At 53.3% G+C, this 13,383-nt stretch overlaps 1 protein-coding gene and 1 long non-coding RNA gene across 3 annotated transcripts; both read right to left on the bottom strand.

The window, feature by feature from the left end:
- Positions 1–2,065: 2,065 nt before the first annotated feature.
- Positions 2,066–4,522, bottom strand: LOC115617943. The gene is made up of 2 exons (XR_003994705.1): positions 3,454–4,522; positions 2,066–3,340 (listed from the first exon to the last, which is right to left on the bottom strand). It is a non-coding gene; the product is annotated as an uncharacterized LOC115617943 (long non-coding RNA).
- A 3,140-nt stretch (positions 4,523–7,662) lies between these two features.
- On the bottom strand, positions 7,663–12,629 carry PHB (prohibitin). Of its 2 annotated transcripts, none has more exons than XM_030508870.1 (7): positions 12,572–12,629; positions 12,162–12,290; positions 11,653–11,814; positions 11,155–11,297; positions 10,732–10,848; positions 9,742–9,837; positions 7,663–8,803 (listed from the first exon to the last, which is right to left on the bottom strand). In XM_030508870.1, the coding sequence occupies exons 2-7, from the start codon at positions 12,247–12,249 to the stop codon at positions 8,591–8,593; spliced, it is 819 nt and encodes a 272-aa protein (XP_030364730.1). In that variant the 5' UTR covers positions 12,250–12,290; positions 12,572–12,629; the 3' UTR covers positions 7,663–8,590. The 2 variants fall into 2 exon arrangements, with proteins under 2 accessions (XP_030364730.1, XP_030364731.1); XM_030508871.1 differs by lacking the exon at positions 12,572–12,629 and adding an exon at positions 12,531–12,568.
- Positions 12,630–13,383: the final 754 nt, after the last annotated feature.

The raw sequence follows: 13,383 nt of genomic DNA, 5'->3' as shown, positions 1-13,383 counted from the left end.
TTGAAGATAAAACCTGAGATTTGAGCTCCCCATGCAGAGCAGGGATTGGGGTTTTCAGAGTTAAAGTTCACAGTCAAATAAAAGGGGCTGGGGAAGCCCTATGGTGGGATCAGAACAATGCTGCCAGTTTTCTTCCTTGCCCCAGCCCCTGCTGTGGGGGCACGAGAAAGGAGCAGGGCAGGGGGTGCTTTACTCTGACCAGCCCCATGGGAGCTGTCACAAGCTGCCCCAGTGCAGAGCAGGCCCTGGGCTGTTTTCATCTCTGCTGGGACCTGTGCGTAGTTGGAAAGGGAGGGAGTAGCAAGGGAGAGCCTGGGCTTTGAGAGCAGGGACACTGCTCCAGCTTAGCACAACACCCTTGTGCAACGCAGCTTCTTGAGGAAAAGTAGAGAGAGGATGTCAGGGGATATGGTGGTGCTGCTGTTGTGGCCCTGCTTGTGTCCATCAGCACCAGTGGTGGCCTAAGGAATAGAGAGCAGCAGAGGCAAGTGACTGTTCCCAGCCTCGCTGCATAGTTTGGCTCCCGTGTGTCACACGCTTGCTTCCCTGGGTGCTTAGCTAATGGAGGGTGACAGCTCCTCATGGTGCTCCCAGGGACAGATCCAGCTGAGGGGCTGGCTGTGGCACTCGGCCCTGTTCCCACAAGGAAGCCTGCTCAGCTATTTACATCCCTCTCTTTGATCTAGCTTTTGACATGAAAAGACATGTCAGGCAGGTAAAGGGAAACAACCAGGATGCAGCAATAGCTCCACATCTCTGCTTGCACATGAGCTGCTCCCGAGCACACACCTGCCTCACAGCCACAGATCCTTATCAGCCTCTGGTTTCCTTGCTGTCATCTCTGCTTTCCCTTCACACTGGTGGCTAACTTTTAAAGGCAACTCTCTGCATCTCATCCCCAGCACAGTAATGCTGTGGTTCTTGTGCCCCCTCTCTCTGGCATTTCCCTTCTCTCTCGAGTATAACCAGTGTGGGAAATGCCCTCGTGTGTCCTTCTCGTTGCATGTGGTGCCAGGGGCAGGCGATACAGATCTTCATTTCCTCCCTAAACTGCTGCAGGGTTTCAGCAAGCAGCTCTTTACAGCTCCCTCCAGAAGTAGCAGCACTGCAGCAGGAGGTGACATTGTCCCTCCCTGGAAACCAGGGCTTTTTTCTTCTAAGCAGCTTAGGACCTTTCAGGGTGAAAAGTACAATAAAAGTATGAGAACTCGCTAGGCCATGGGCCACAGACACAGCAGAACACAGTGTGACCCACCTGGGGTTTTCTCCTAGAGGACTAGATGTTCTAGACTTGCTGAGAAAGCAAACTTAACAAGTAAGAGTATTGTTGAGATGCAGTGAGCTCTGTGGTGGGGATAACCACTAGTACCAGCTGCAGAACAGTGTGGGAAGGAGAAAAATCAGTGGTGAACTCCTACTTTTATCAGCTGTTAATTTTCCTGTGGCGTGGGCAGGCTTCTTGCGTTTGCAAAGCTGCGTGTTCCTGGGCAATCCCTGAGCCATCTGCTCTGGTTATTTCCCATGGCTTTCGGGCAGCAGACCAGGGCTGGAATCCTCTAATAGGAGCAGTGCCTGCCCAGCCCAGGGCCTGCAGTGCCCCGGGAGCTGTGCTGCTCAGAGGTGGGGCCCAGTTCACAAGAGCTCTTGGCTTTCCCCAGGCAGCCACGGGGGGGTAAAGCTTCTCTGCTTCATCCACACTCCTGTTGTGGTGGTTTCTTGGGAAACTCAGCAGCCAGTGAACCAGCCCTCTTTCTTCCCACAGCCGACAGGGAGATGGGGCTGCCTTCCTGCTGTCCTACCTGCCTCCTCCCACCAAGAGCCACCACCACCATGGTGAGGTGGCTCTTGGTGGCCTGTTGGTGCTGGTGACAGGGCTGGCACTAAGCAGGGCCAAGTGGAACAGCACTAGCCCTTCTCCACATAATTGGTATTTTGCTGAGGCCTCCATCCTAGCAGTTCTGGTTTGGGAACAGCATGACTTGACACTTGTGGAAATGCAGTTGTGATTGGGACTCTTTCTCCTTCCCCAAGGGAGAAAAGTCCTTGGAGCTCAGTGCTGCTCAGGGACTCTGCAAAATCCAGGCCCTGCCCCACTGGGAAAACAAGCCAAGGGGGAGAAGAGAAACTGAGGCACGGACAGGGTGCTGACACCTTGCTGACCAGGGCTGCAACCCAACCAGTCGACTTTCAGATTAATGCTTTATCCTTTAGGTGTCCTGCAGGATTCGGGATCCTCTCAAGCAATGGGAAAGGAAGCAAAAGGAAAACAAAGGGGTTTTCCTGCTAGCTCTTGTCACAGGAAGCCCTGTGCTGTCTGAGGGAACCACCACCACTGAGCACAGAGGTGCTGGGCTGTATCAGAGCAACGTGGAAGTTCAAGCAGAGGAAATTCCTGTTCTCATTCTCCCTTCTCCTTTACTAGTTGAGTGTAAGGCCACAATTAAAGATTAACTGCCTCCAAATAATATAGCAGAACTAACACCCACCAGCATCTCCTTGTGCCTGAGATTAGACCTTCGGAGCAGCAGGGTGCAGGCAGAGTTGACATGCAGTAAGCACCTGAGAAGCAGAACTGCATTACCAGTAGCTTTAACTCTGTCCCCCCTGCAAGCTGAAGGGCAGCTCCTCAGGGAGCCAGCTGGGTCCAACATGGTTTTACAGGGCTTCCTGCATTAAGGGCTTGAGCTCAACCTGGGCAGGGCAACAGTAACAGCCTTTTGTGACACAGAAAAGCCTGGCAGAGGCACCTATGGGTTACTAACTTGCTTTGGGGTACTGGGGGCAGGGTAACAGGACTGTGTTGTCAGGGCTATTGGCCTCTGCATAAAAATCATACCACAAAAATAATAATAATAAAGAGTTCTCCTTGGATAGCCTTGGTTTTCTGCCTCTCTTTTCTTTTTCCTAAGGAAGACACACATTCTGGTATATGGCAGCTGAACAAGGGCAGGATGGGAGGGAGAGAAACTCGCAGAATTGGGCTTTTACTCTTCTGTTGTCTATTTAATCAGCTTTGGTGTTACACTGTGATCTCAGGTTGCCCCTCCAGCAGACTGTCTACATAAGGGAAGTTCTAAAGTTTGGAGGGGAGGGTAAGTGTTAAGTGGAAGCATCACCACAGCAGGCTGTTAGAAACATTTCTCTTCCTGTGTTAGAGCACCTCTGCTCAGAGCAGCATCAACCCCTACCCGAGCAGTGCGAGTAGGGTCCGTGTGCCTTGGGCTGGTGAGGAACAAACTGGTTTAACTGGAGTCCTGCCCTTCACACCCCATCTTCCAGCCTAGCTGTTAAAGTAGAAACTTCCCTCTGGGTTTGAAAAGCTCTGCTTGGGAGGAAGATGCTGTAAGCAACAAAGAAACAGAGCTGTGTATTTCCCAGCTTTGCAGAAGGGGCACTGCAAGACTTCTACCCATGAAAGTCATGTTTGAATTAATGGCTCTGGGATAGACTCACCTTGTTCGGGCTTAACCCCTGCTTCCTTCCTGTTCTTGCCTCTGTTGAGTATTTTTAACCCGCTGCTCAGAGGCATCCTGCACACACGCTTTCCAGCCTCCTCCTGCCCTTCCTGCCCCTGCCAGCAATGGGGGGCATGAACACGTCTTGCAACTGGTGTCTTCCACTGACTGCACCTTGTTCACTGCCCTCCTGCAACTCAGTTTGGGACAGGTTCCCATGCTCATGCACAGCTTTGGCTTGTCAGAGATCAAGAATAACTCACTGCTGGTCTCTGACTCAGTCCACATCTGCATCACGTGTGGATCCAGTGTGGGAAACCCCAAACGCTGTTGTTACAGCAGCAGTTGAGCTCAGCCTCCCATGGGAACTTCCCAACATCTCTAGCTCCTCTTCTTACTGTGTTCAGCAAGAACTGGATGCCTGCTCCACCAGGTCCTTTCCCTGTAGATTTGGGATTTTGTAGCTTTCTATGGGTGGGGAAAGTGAACCCAGCCTGGCTATGGGTTTTCTAAAGATGTCAGATGCATCTCTTTCTCTGAAAGTTTGTTCTGCATCCACTAGCTAGGATGGATTTCATGTCCCCCATCATTGACCCTGATACCTCTCTACCTGTGACAATCTTCTCCCTCTTCTCCAAATAGAAAACCAAAGCACGAAGCATTGAGTCATCCCTAAGTAAACCTGACCTACCTCTGAGAATTACACCGGTGGAAGTCAGGACTTGCTGGCCTGAAGTCAGTTCAGTTCTGCTGATGGAAAACAGGCACCTGAGGAGCGGCTCAGCCCCAGTGCTGCCTAGTTCCAGGCAAGGAATAATTAGACCAAATCTGGCCCTAAGAATTGTTCCCCATCTCCCAGCTGAGCTGAGCTCCAGCCTGGTTTAGGACATCATTTCCTACCCGCTTCCACAAGCGCTTTTTCCCCTGCACACCCCACCACATCCTCTGTGTTTCAGGACAGAAGCACTAGATCCAGTCGGATATAAACAGCACAAAGGAAGCAATAAGGAAACTCCTCCCTCTCCCTTGGCTCTAACCACTTGCGGCCATGCTGCCAGCTTGCTGCAGGGTACAGATTATCACAAGCTCGGGGAGCTCCCTTACCTGGAGAGGCTTCAGCTCCGGTGCATCCGGGACTGTCAGGGCAGAGATGCCCATTTCAATGCAACAGCCATGCTGCAAATTCCAGCTGCTCCCGAGAGCCTGTCCACGTGGCTGCTTTCCATCTCCTCTTCACAAGTCAGGTAGGCTGGTTATCTATTAAATAGGGAGCGAGCACAAGAGAGGGTGAACACACAAAAGGAAATCAGGCAGTTTCCTGTTTGTTTATCAGGAACAAAAGCTTGTTTGGCTGCTGTGAATGTTGCCAGGAGGCTGGGGCAAGCTCAGCTCTTCCACTAGCACAAAAGGAAGAAGTAAGGCAAAGTCTCCCAGGGAGAAAACTCCAACCCCAAACCTCTCTGGAGGTTTGCAGCCAAGGCAGAGCAATGGGCAGGGTGATTCCACCTGGGCTTGGAGGGCTCTGATGCGTGAAGGTGGCAACTAACTGCTGCTCTTTGGTCTCAAGTAAGAGATGCATTCTGGCACCAGAGGGCTGCACTCCCCATCAGACAGGGCCCTTCAGTTGCCCCAACAGGTTTATATTGCCCATTACCAGCAGACTTTGCCCCAAAGCTGGTCACTGTAGCTTAGTTTTTGGGCTGTATTCAGAGAAATACTCTAATCGCCCTGGAACCACAGAACTACATGGCTTCAGATTAAAAAACTGCCAAGCTTTTACCAACATACCCCCAGGATGAATTCATCATACTAACATTCTGGACCCAAAGACTCAATGCTGTTTTCAGACATGAAGGTAAACCACGATGCGCTTCTGAAGTCATGCCTAGACATTTCTGTTGTTCCTGTCCACGCTGAATTAATAATGCACTAGAGATGGCCCAGGGAAAGGAGGAACAAGGCTGCAAGGAGCCATGTGGCAAAGCCAAGCCACCCTGGGACCAGGCTTGGAAAGGGAGACAGGCGTTTGCACCTTTCAGGGTGCTGTCTTAGGCTGGGGGAAGTTAAAACCTGGCGCTGGAGGTGCCCAGCAGAGAGAACCGTGCAGCAGAGGTTTACCGGGACAGCCTGGCACAGGGACTGAGCCTCTTCCCTGCCTGCCCGAGTGGTTCTGACTGCCGGACAGCTCTCTTGTTGTGCTGTTTCTTCCTCACCCGGAGACTGTGCTATTGAGTTTGCCCTTGTTCACGTCCGCTCCTTGCGTCCTGTGCCCGGGGCAGGGTGACCTCCCCACTCCCCCGTCCCCGGGAGGCTGAGGGACACCCTTTGGTCCCGCTGCTTCTCCGGTGCAGCAGCAGAATTGCTGCTGCCATCTGGTGGGGGAGCAGCCGGGCTGCGGCCTCTGCGGCTCTTCAGCTTGCATTTGTCTTGCCTCTCAAAGAGGTGACCTCTTGGCAAGCATCCGTGCTCGCTAACGCGGTCTGTCACGGTTGGCAGCAAAGCTGCAGCCTCCATCACTCACTCACCTCTCTGCCCTCAGTGCAAAGCCACACGCCTTGACCCTCTCTCGATTCTCCACCCCAGGTCGTGCTTCACTTTCATGAGCAACTTTTTGTGACTGGGTTATTAAGAGAACAAGGTTGGAAATGCCAGAGATGGTGGGGACACCCCGTTTGTGGGAGCAGCGGGGGCAGCTGCCTGCATGTTACCCAAGCCCAAAGCTCCTTCTACTGCCCTGACAAGCAGAGCACTGAGAGTGCTCACACCCTGCTAACATAACACCTCCTGACTGTTGCTCTGGGAAGCAGGGTCCACCCTTTGCCCCTCCAGTCCAGCCTCGGCCACACAATCTCAACTTCTTGGTTTGCTTTTACATCAAGGAGCCTGCCAGCACCTGAGGAGTGTGGCGGAGGATGCCAGGCAATGCTTGCTCACTGCTGCACAACTCAGAGCAGCATCCAGCCAGCAAGTGGCTGTTTCCTCACCCAGTATCCCTGTGCACTATAAACCATATCCTGATTTTCGGGTCACTGTTGCCATCTGTTGCCAAGGCTGAAGAGCAGCTATAAACACAATATAACCAAGGGGTTCAGCGAGCACACCCCCAGCCAGCCACAGGTTCAAAAGCAGCTTTGAAGTCTGATGAGTTGATGGCAGCTTTAGGCATTAAGCGAGGCAGAGCAAAGGTAAAGGAGCAGTTAACAGCCAGGGAACATTTGTAAAAAGAATTACACCCAAAAGCAAAGGAAATGGTGATTAATCAGACCCAGGGGCCACTGTTTGTTAGAGCCACTCCTCCAGAGGCTAAGAGCAAAAGCAGCAGGAAACACTCCACACTCCACTGAAAAGGCAGGACTGGAGGGAGAAGCAATGCAGAGCCGCAGAAGCTGAGATTTCAGACATTCTGTTCTGAGCCTGACACCCGGTGCAGGAAACAGTAAGAGGGCTTTAAAAGGAGCCCTGGGAGGCAAGTGGAAGCTTCCTTGGAAGTGTCTGAAGTGGTAAACCAGCAGAATAAAGAACAAGAGCACTGGAGGGGGAAGAGGTCTGGAAGTTATTTGGGAGTTATGGACCCGACTGCTCAGCTGCTTAAGGTACTTTGCAAGCTCAGGCACCTCATCACTGCAAGCACAGACCCTGCCCAGCAGAAAGAGCAGAGTCTCTCCACTTCGAGGGCAAGAACTCCAAGTGGCTGCAAGATGAGGAAACAAGCCCACCATGCCCAGCAGCTTTCCCAAGGGCTCAACACCCTCAGGGCAGCGATGACACCCCCCTGAGATCCCGTTCCTCAGGGATAACAGGCATTGTACAAGCACCCTATTTGCAGGATAGGAGTAGCTGCTGACACATCTGAAGTTCACTGGAGGCTGTATCTGGTACAATACACCCCCATTTTCTTTCCAGGAGCACGGTGTTGCATCAAAAGAGCACCCTGGAAGATGCACATGCAGTAAACAACAGCCTGAACAGTGCATGGAAAGCAGTTAAAAGCCCTTGCAATAACCTCCAGATACTCTCAGCCTTACCTTGTTGCAGGAATTCAGCCGAACAATCATGTTTCAAGCTTTAAGTTGTCAGGAACAAGACCTATTGGCCTGTGCTGAGTGACTTATATCCACACAATCTAGCACAAGCACGAGGTGTCTTGCTCCACTGACCCAACCTTCATTCTTCCAACAGCGAAAAAAAACCCAACACCCTACACGACTACAGTTGGGACTGTGACATTTATTGAAGGCTGGTTATACAATCTCACCCATCACATCCTCCTCACAATTCAGGTTCCCTAAATAAAAAGAGCATTGATGTAACAGAGAATTCTGCCCACCTCCGACTGCCTGAGCCACGGAGCACCGAGTCATCCCCTCTTTGTCCTAGGTGCTGTTTGCAATAGGCCAACTGACCTTGCTGAAAGAACCAATGCTGCACAACAGGGCAAGCAGCAGCAAACAGAGCAGAGTGCAGCAGCAGGGGGAGAAGTGGAGATGTCCAGCATGTGCCTGAGAAGCATTTCCTGCAGAGGGAAGTATCTTCTCCTCCGTGCCTGAAATCCATCCACTACATCAAGCAAACCTCTTGCTAGTCTCACCCCCAGCCACAATCCACTCGATCTGTGCCTCCAGCTATCAGTGCTATGGTTCACACAGGCACAGCAGAGCCACTGACAGCTGAGATGTCCTCTTACACTCAGCTGACACCTGAAAACAGTCTGGCTTGACTGAAGAGCGAGCCCTGAGCATCCCTGTCCCATAGACCAGGACCTGCAAGTCTGTAACGACCCCGGCTAAGCCAGCCTGAAGGCACTGAAGCATCGCTGTGAAACCTGATGGATACAGCACTCTCGTGGGCAGGGAGTCACCTGGGCTACTGCTTTGTTCCAGGAGGGAACAGATGAAACTCTGCTCCTGCTGCTCAAACTGCCTGGAAAGGGGCAATTCTCAAACCTAGCTTAATGGTCAAAGCCACTGCTGTGACCGTCCAGGGGAGGAATGCAGGTCTGGTCTCAAGAGCGGTCATTTTTATTTGATTAAGAATTCAAAATGGGTTGAATTTTCATTTCCTCTCTTTCTACCAATGAGGAAATTGCAAAGATTCTTTTGGAAAGGGCTGATCTGGGAGGCAGAGGTGCCCCGGGCTCACTGCGGCAGCTGGAGGAGCACAGACTGTCCAGAGGGCAGGTACGTGATGTTGCGGGACCGTGAGAGCTGGTACGCGATGTCCTCGGCGGCCTCCAGCTTGCGCAGCTCGATCAAGCCGTCGCCTGCAGTGGCCAGCGAGTTGGCAATCAGCTCAGCTGCTTTGGAGTCTCCCTCAGCAGAGATCACAGCCGCTTTCTTCTGCTGCTCAGCCTGGCAATAGACAGGAAAGGGAATAACCAACCAAGAAAACAAGAGCAAAAGAGAAGGAAGATGCTACTGTCATGTTTAAAATAGGAATTCCCACTTCACCTCCCTCCTGTTCTTAGGAGAGCTAAGATAGATGGGGTTATTTTCAAGCTGTTAGACTCTTTTTCTGCCTACTGTGGAAAAAAAGGTTGAAAAACCAGCTTGAAATTGCCTTATCAGTCTTAACCTCATGAAACATTAACGTAAGGACACTCCTGATGGAAAATCGTCTGTGAAAGACTGGAGAACTTCACCAGTGGAGTTAAACCCAGGTCAAAGAAATGTTTCTGCTACTTAATCATCTTGACAGATCCCATGCATCTTATCGCATGGGGTGTTAGTTGCAGGTTCTTGCAATCCCCACAGGCACGTGTTCTCAGCTGGACCAGGGGACTTCAACACTTGAACACCAACTTGTTGCTGTGGATGCTCATTCAGATCCTGGGTTGATCTGGGACTGTGTGCTCTTCCATCTTCTGTGGTCAGTAACACTCCTAGGACGCAGGCCTCCATGTCCATGATATCAAACACCACGCAAAGCTCTGACCAGCCTCTCAAAATTCCCAAACACTGGGATCATGTGGGATGCAGATCTCAGCCTTGAACCCCATTTCTAACTGACAGTCCCTCCCGAGTGCCATTTCCTCCTGGCTCCACGCAGACATTTCTGTTCAGCACCCCAGTAAGACTGTAACACGTTATTAGAAGTAAAAGAAGACCCCCAAACCCAACCTTAGGCTTTATCTATCCAATAATCACAATCATGCCAGAGCTGAGAACCACATCAGCATTACAACACTGAAGTGATTTCATCATTCTGGCCTGGTGAGATGTTCACTGCAAGCTAGAGTGGGAAGAAGATACCAGGAACCTTTAGCAAGTTTCTCAGAAGGACAAGGTACCTTTTCCACAATGAATCTGGCTCTCTCTGCTTCTTGCTGGGCCACTTGCTTCATCTCCACAGCCTCTGTGAACTCCTTGCCAAAGGTCAGGTGAGTCTGCAGGGCACAAAGCAAGCAAAGTCCACACCACAGGCAGTGTACAGCAGCGCTGCTGCGACCCACACAGCTCCCACGGTGCATCAGTGGAGCTGGGATGGGGATGAAGAGCCAGGATCCCTAAAAGATCCCTTTCCTGCTCCATTATGCTGTGCTCAGCCTGAGTGGTTTGGATAGCTGCAGGCTCCTGGGATGGGTCAAGGGAAAGGTTGGATTTCCTTCAGGAGTGTGCTCAGGAGAAAGCACCAGAAACACAGAGTCAAAACTTGCATTTTCAAGAAACAAAGTCACCTTCCTGCAAAGACTGCCTGTAATATCCCTGTTCTCTAAGCAGGCTTTTGAGAGAGGTCCCAAAAGAGAGGGAGAGGGGCAAGTACAGGCCAGATTACAACAGAAATCATTTACAAAGGGAGACAAGGAGAGCTCCCTCCTTGAAGAGTCTTAGCAAACACAGCCAGGAGAAAACCATGTCCTTTGTAGGAAAAGGACACTATCAAAAGCAGGTATTTTCACTACCTCCTCAAGCCTGGCCCTTTCTCCCTGGATCTCAAGGTGCTTGTGGAGCAGCTGCTTTCTCTAAAGCCTGATCCATCACCCACAGAACCATTTGTTCCTCATTTGAACTGCAGAAGCCTTGCAGCAGTGGAGCCTGTCAACAAGCCAGCACAGAGGAGCCTTCAAGGGCTTGCTCAAGGTCACAGAAGGCCAGTGACAAAAGCAGAGGTACCTCTTTGAGCTGTAACCACCACATCCCATGCAAGTGCAGCCAGCCAAACGTAGTCCTCATGTCCAAACTTCCAGCCCACTCCTCTCTGGCCATGCACTGACTCTTTTCTCCGCTGCTCTTACTTGGGCAGACTCCAAAGAGAAAAACCAAAAACGGAGAACTCTTACCAAGGACACATCATCCAGAATGAGCCCGAAGGTTGCTGCTCTCTCCGTGAGGTCCTCACTCACTTGCCTTGAGACCAGCTCTCTCTGAGTGATCAATTCTCCAGCATCAAAGCGAGCCTGAAATCGGGATGAACAGTGAGAAGAAAGCTCCCAGAAGTGACAGATTCTCTGTGTCCTGCCTGTCTTTGCACCGTGAGCTGCAGAGTTCCTCTCCCAATGCTCCCAGACACTGAGCTGCCCATGGATTGGAAGTAAAAGACTCAACGACTGGGAGCTTAAGTGGAAGCTGGAGTGGAAGCTTTACTGGATCGCCTTTGAGAGCCTTGGGAGTGGAAAGAGAAGCCTTATTCCGGAGCACGACATATTCCATGCTCCAGCTGCTAAAAAGAGGAAAGGAAGATGAGCAGCAGAGCCTGTCCTTACCACAACAGACTTGAGGATTTCAGTTGTGATTGAGGGCAGCACACGCTCGTCATAGTCCTCTCCAATACTGGTGAAGATCCGGGGTAACTGGGCAGTCACTGGTCTGAAGAGGATACGCAACGTGATGTTCACGTTCTGGAGATCTGGAGGAAGAGAGCCACGAGGTGAGTGGCAAACCACAGGGACAGAAGGTATTTGTCCTCTCCAGGGTGATGAAACGAGAAAGAGACACATTATTTTTACTACCCTTTTCACCCTGGGATCCAAATCCTCATCCCAGACAAGATTCAAACTTCAGTTTATTGGTGATGCAGGGAATTACTTGTCCTACTGTAAAGACAGGGACTTTATGTTTAAAGGGATGGCTGACAGGACCAAAGGAACGGGCCTTTAGTCTGTTCTGGAACTAAAAAACCAGCTCAAACCCATTCCTGCCTGCGTCCAACTGGATTTGGCATCTCTACATCCAAAAGAAAATAAACCAAAGCAAACCCTCACCTTTGCTGCCCGTGATCACAGGAATGTTTCGGGGCCGAGAGCGACAGTCAAAGATGATGGGTTTCTGCACCCAGGGGATGAGGAAGTGGGTGCCTTCTCCTACCACCACGTCCTGGACCCCGCGGAATCGGTCGAAGATGACAGCTCTGTGGCCTGCATCAACTAGAGAACAAAAGAGCCACGCTGGGACCTGAATTGCACCAGAACCACCTCTGTGGGAGCAGTCTGTTGGGGGAGTTAAAGCCTTTTGCTCCAGAGACTGGTGCCATTAATGCCATGGTTTGGAGCAACAAGGCCAGGGGGAAACGCAGCCACGCTCCTTGCCCTCCCAAGTGAGCCAACAGCTCGCAATCCTCCTCTTGTGCAACGCACAGGGTATAAAGCAGCCCAGCAAAGCTCCACAGCTATCTCCCCCGGTACCATTAGCAACGAAAGCACAAGGTGGCCACGATACTGCCCAGCCACCACAGGCACAAAGCGAAGTGGAAGCTCCCACCTTCTCCACTCACCGTTGTAAAGCGCAGAGTTGACAACTCCTCCCACAACAGCCAGCCCCAGGCCGAGCTTCCCCAGACCTTCAAACACCTTCGCGGCCATCTCACACCTCCGACTCCAGCCTTTCCTTTAGGATCTCCCTCCTGCAAAACCCACGGCGGGTCCCAAACCCTCACTGAGGTGCGGGAGGCGGGGGGAGCCCCTCGCCACAGCACCCCAGCCCCGCTCCGCCCCACCGCCTCCCTTCTAGGCCTCTCGCCCCCAAGGCAGCCGCCCCGAGAGCCCAGGCTGGGCTCCCGCCGCAGCTCGGGCCCCGCTCGGCGCTCCACCACCGGCCCCGGGTTCTCCGAGCCCCGGTTCCCGCTCCCGGCCCCGGCACCTACCGCGCCCGCCTGCCCCACTCCCCTCCCGCGGCGCCCCTGACCTCCACATGCATCCGCGGCCACCCACGCCAGCGCGCCTGCGCGCAACGCCAAGATGCACGCTCCTCATTGGCCCGTGCCTCCCCGCGGTATTCTGGGATATGTAGTTCACCGCCACGCTGCCAGCTGCGGAGCGGCATACAACTCCCGGCGACAACCGCGGAGGCCCTGTCGCTGAGTAAAGCCGCTTCCTATTGGCTGTGGCTTCGCCTCCCTGCCCCGGAGCCTTTCGGGAGTTGTAGTCCTGGCGGCGGGTGCGCGGTACCCGGTTGTCACGGGAGGGAGCGGCCCCGGGGCCGCCTGGGCAGGGGGCGGCAGAGGGCCGGTGGTGGAGCGGTGTCAGAGCCAAGGCAGCACAGCCCGCAGGCCGGGCCGGCACCGCGGTGAGCTCTGCCCGCTTCCCCGTGCAGCCCCGGTGCCGCTAGAGGGAAGCAGCGCTCTGCCGCCGGCTCCCGCAGCCCCGCTTGGACGGGAGAAGGAAGAAGGAAACCGTCTGCCCGGGGGCACCGCAAAGGAGCCGCCTCCCCCCGGGCAGCACCAGGGGCTTCATTCCCCCCTCGGGCCATGTCGTCCCCGCCCGCAGCTCCGGGTGAAAACGGCGCCGAAGCCGCTGCTCTGGAGCGCGGCAGGTCCCGGGAGCATCGTGTGTCCTGCCCCGTGTGGGGAAACTGAGGCACGGAGCCGCTCGGCGACGCGGCGAGGGGTCCTCCCGGCTAAGATCCACCTCCCTAACAGCGTGTCTTAGGGAGATCCCTCCGCTTAGGGCGCCCAAAACCTGCGCGCACATCCCAGCCGCGGGTGGCTGCGCTGCAGC

The sequence above is a fragment of the Strigops habroptila genome, chromosome 19 (assembly GCF_004027225.2).
Source record: "Strigops habroptila isolate Jane chromosome 19, bStrHab1.2.pri, whole genome shotgun sequence".
NCBI classification, from domain to species: domain Eukaryota; kingdom Metazoa; phylum Chordata; class Aves; order Psittaciformes; family Psittacidae; genus Strigops; species Strigops habroptila.
This window is presented reverse-complemented; position numbering and strand designations above follow the sequence as displayed.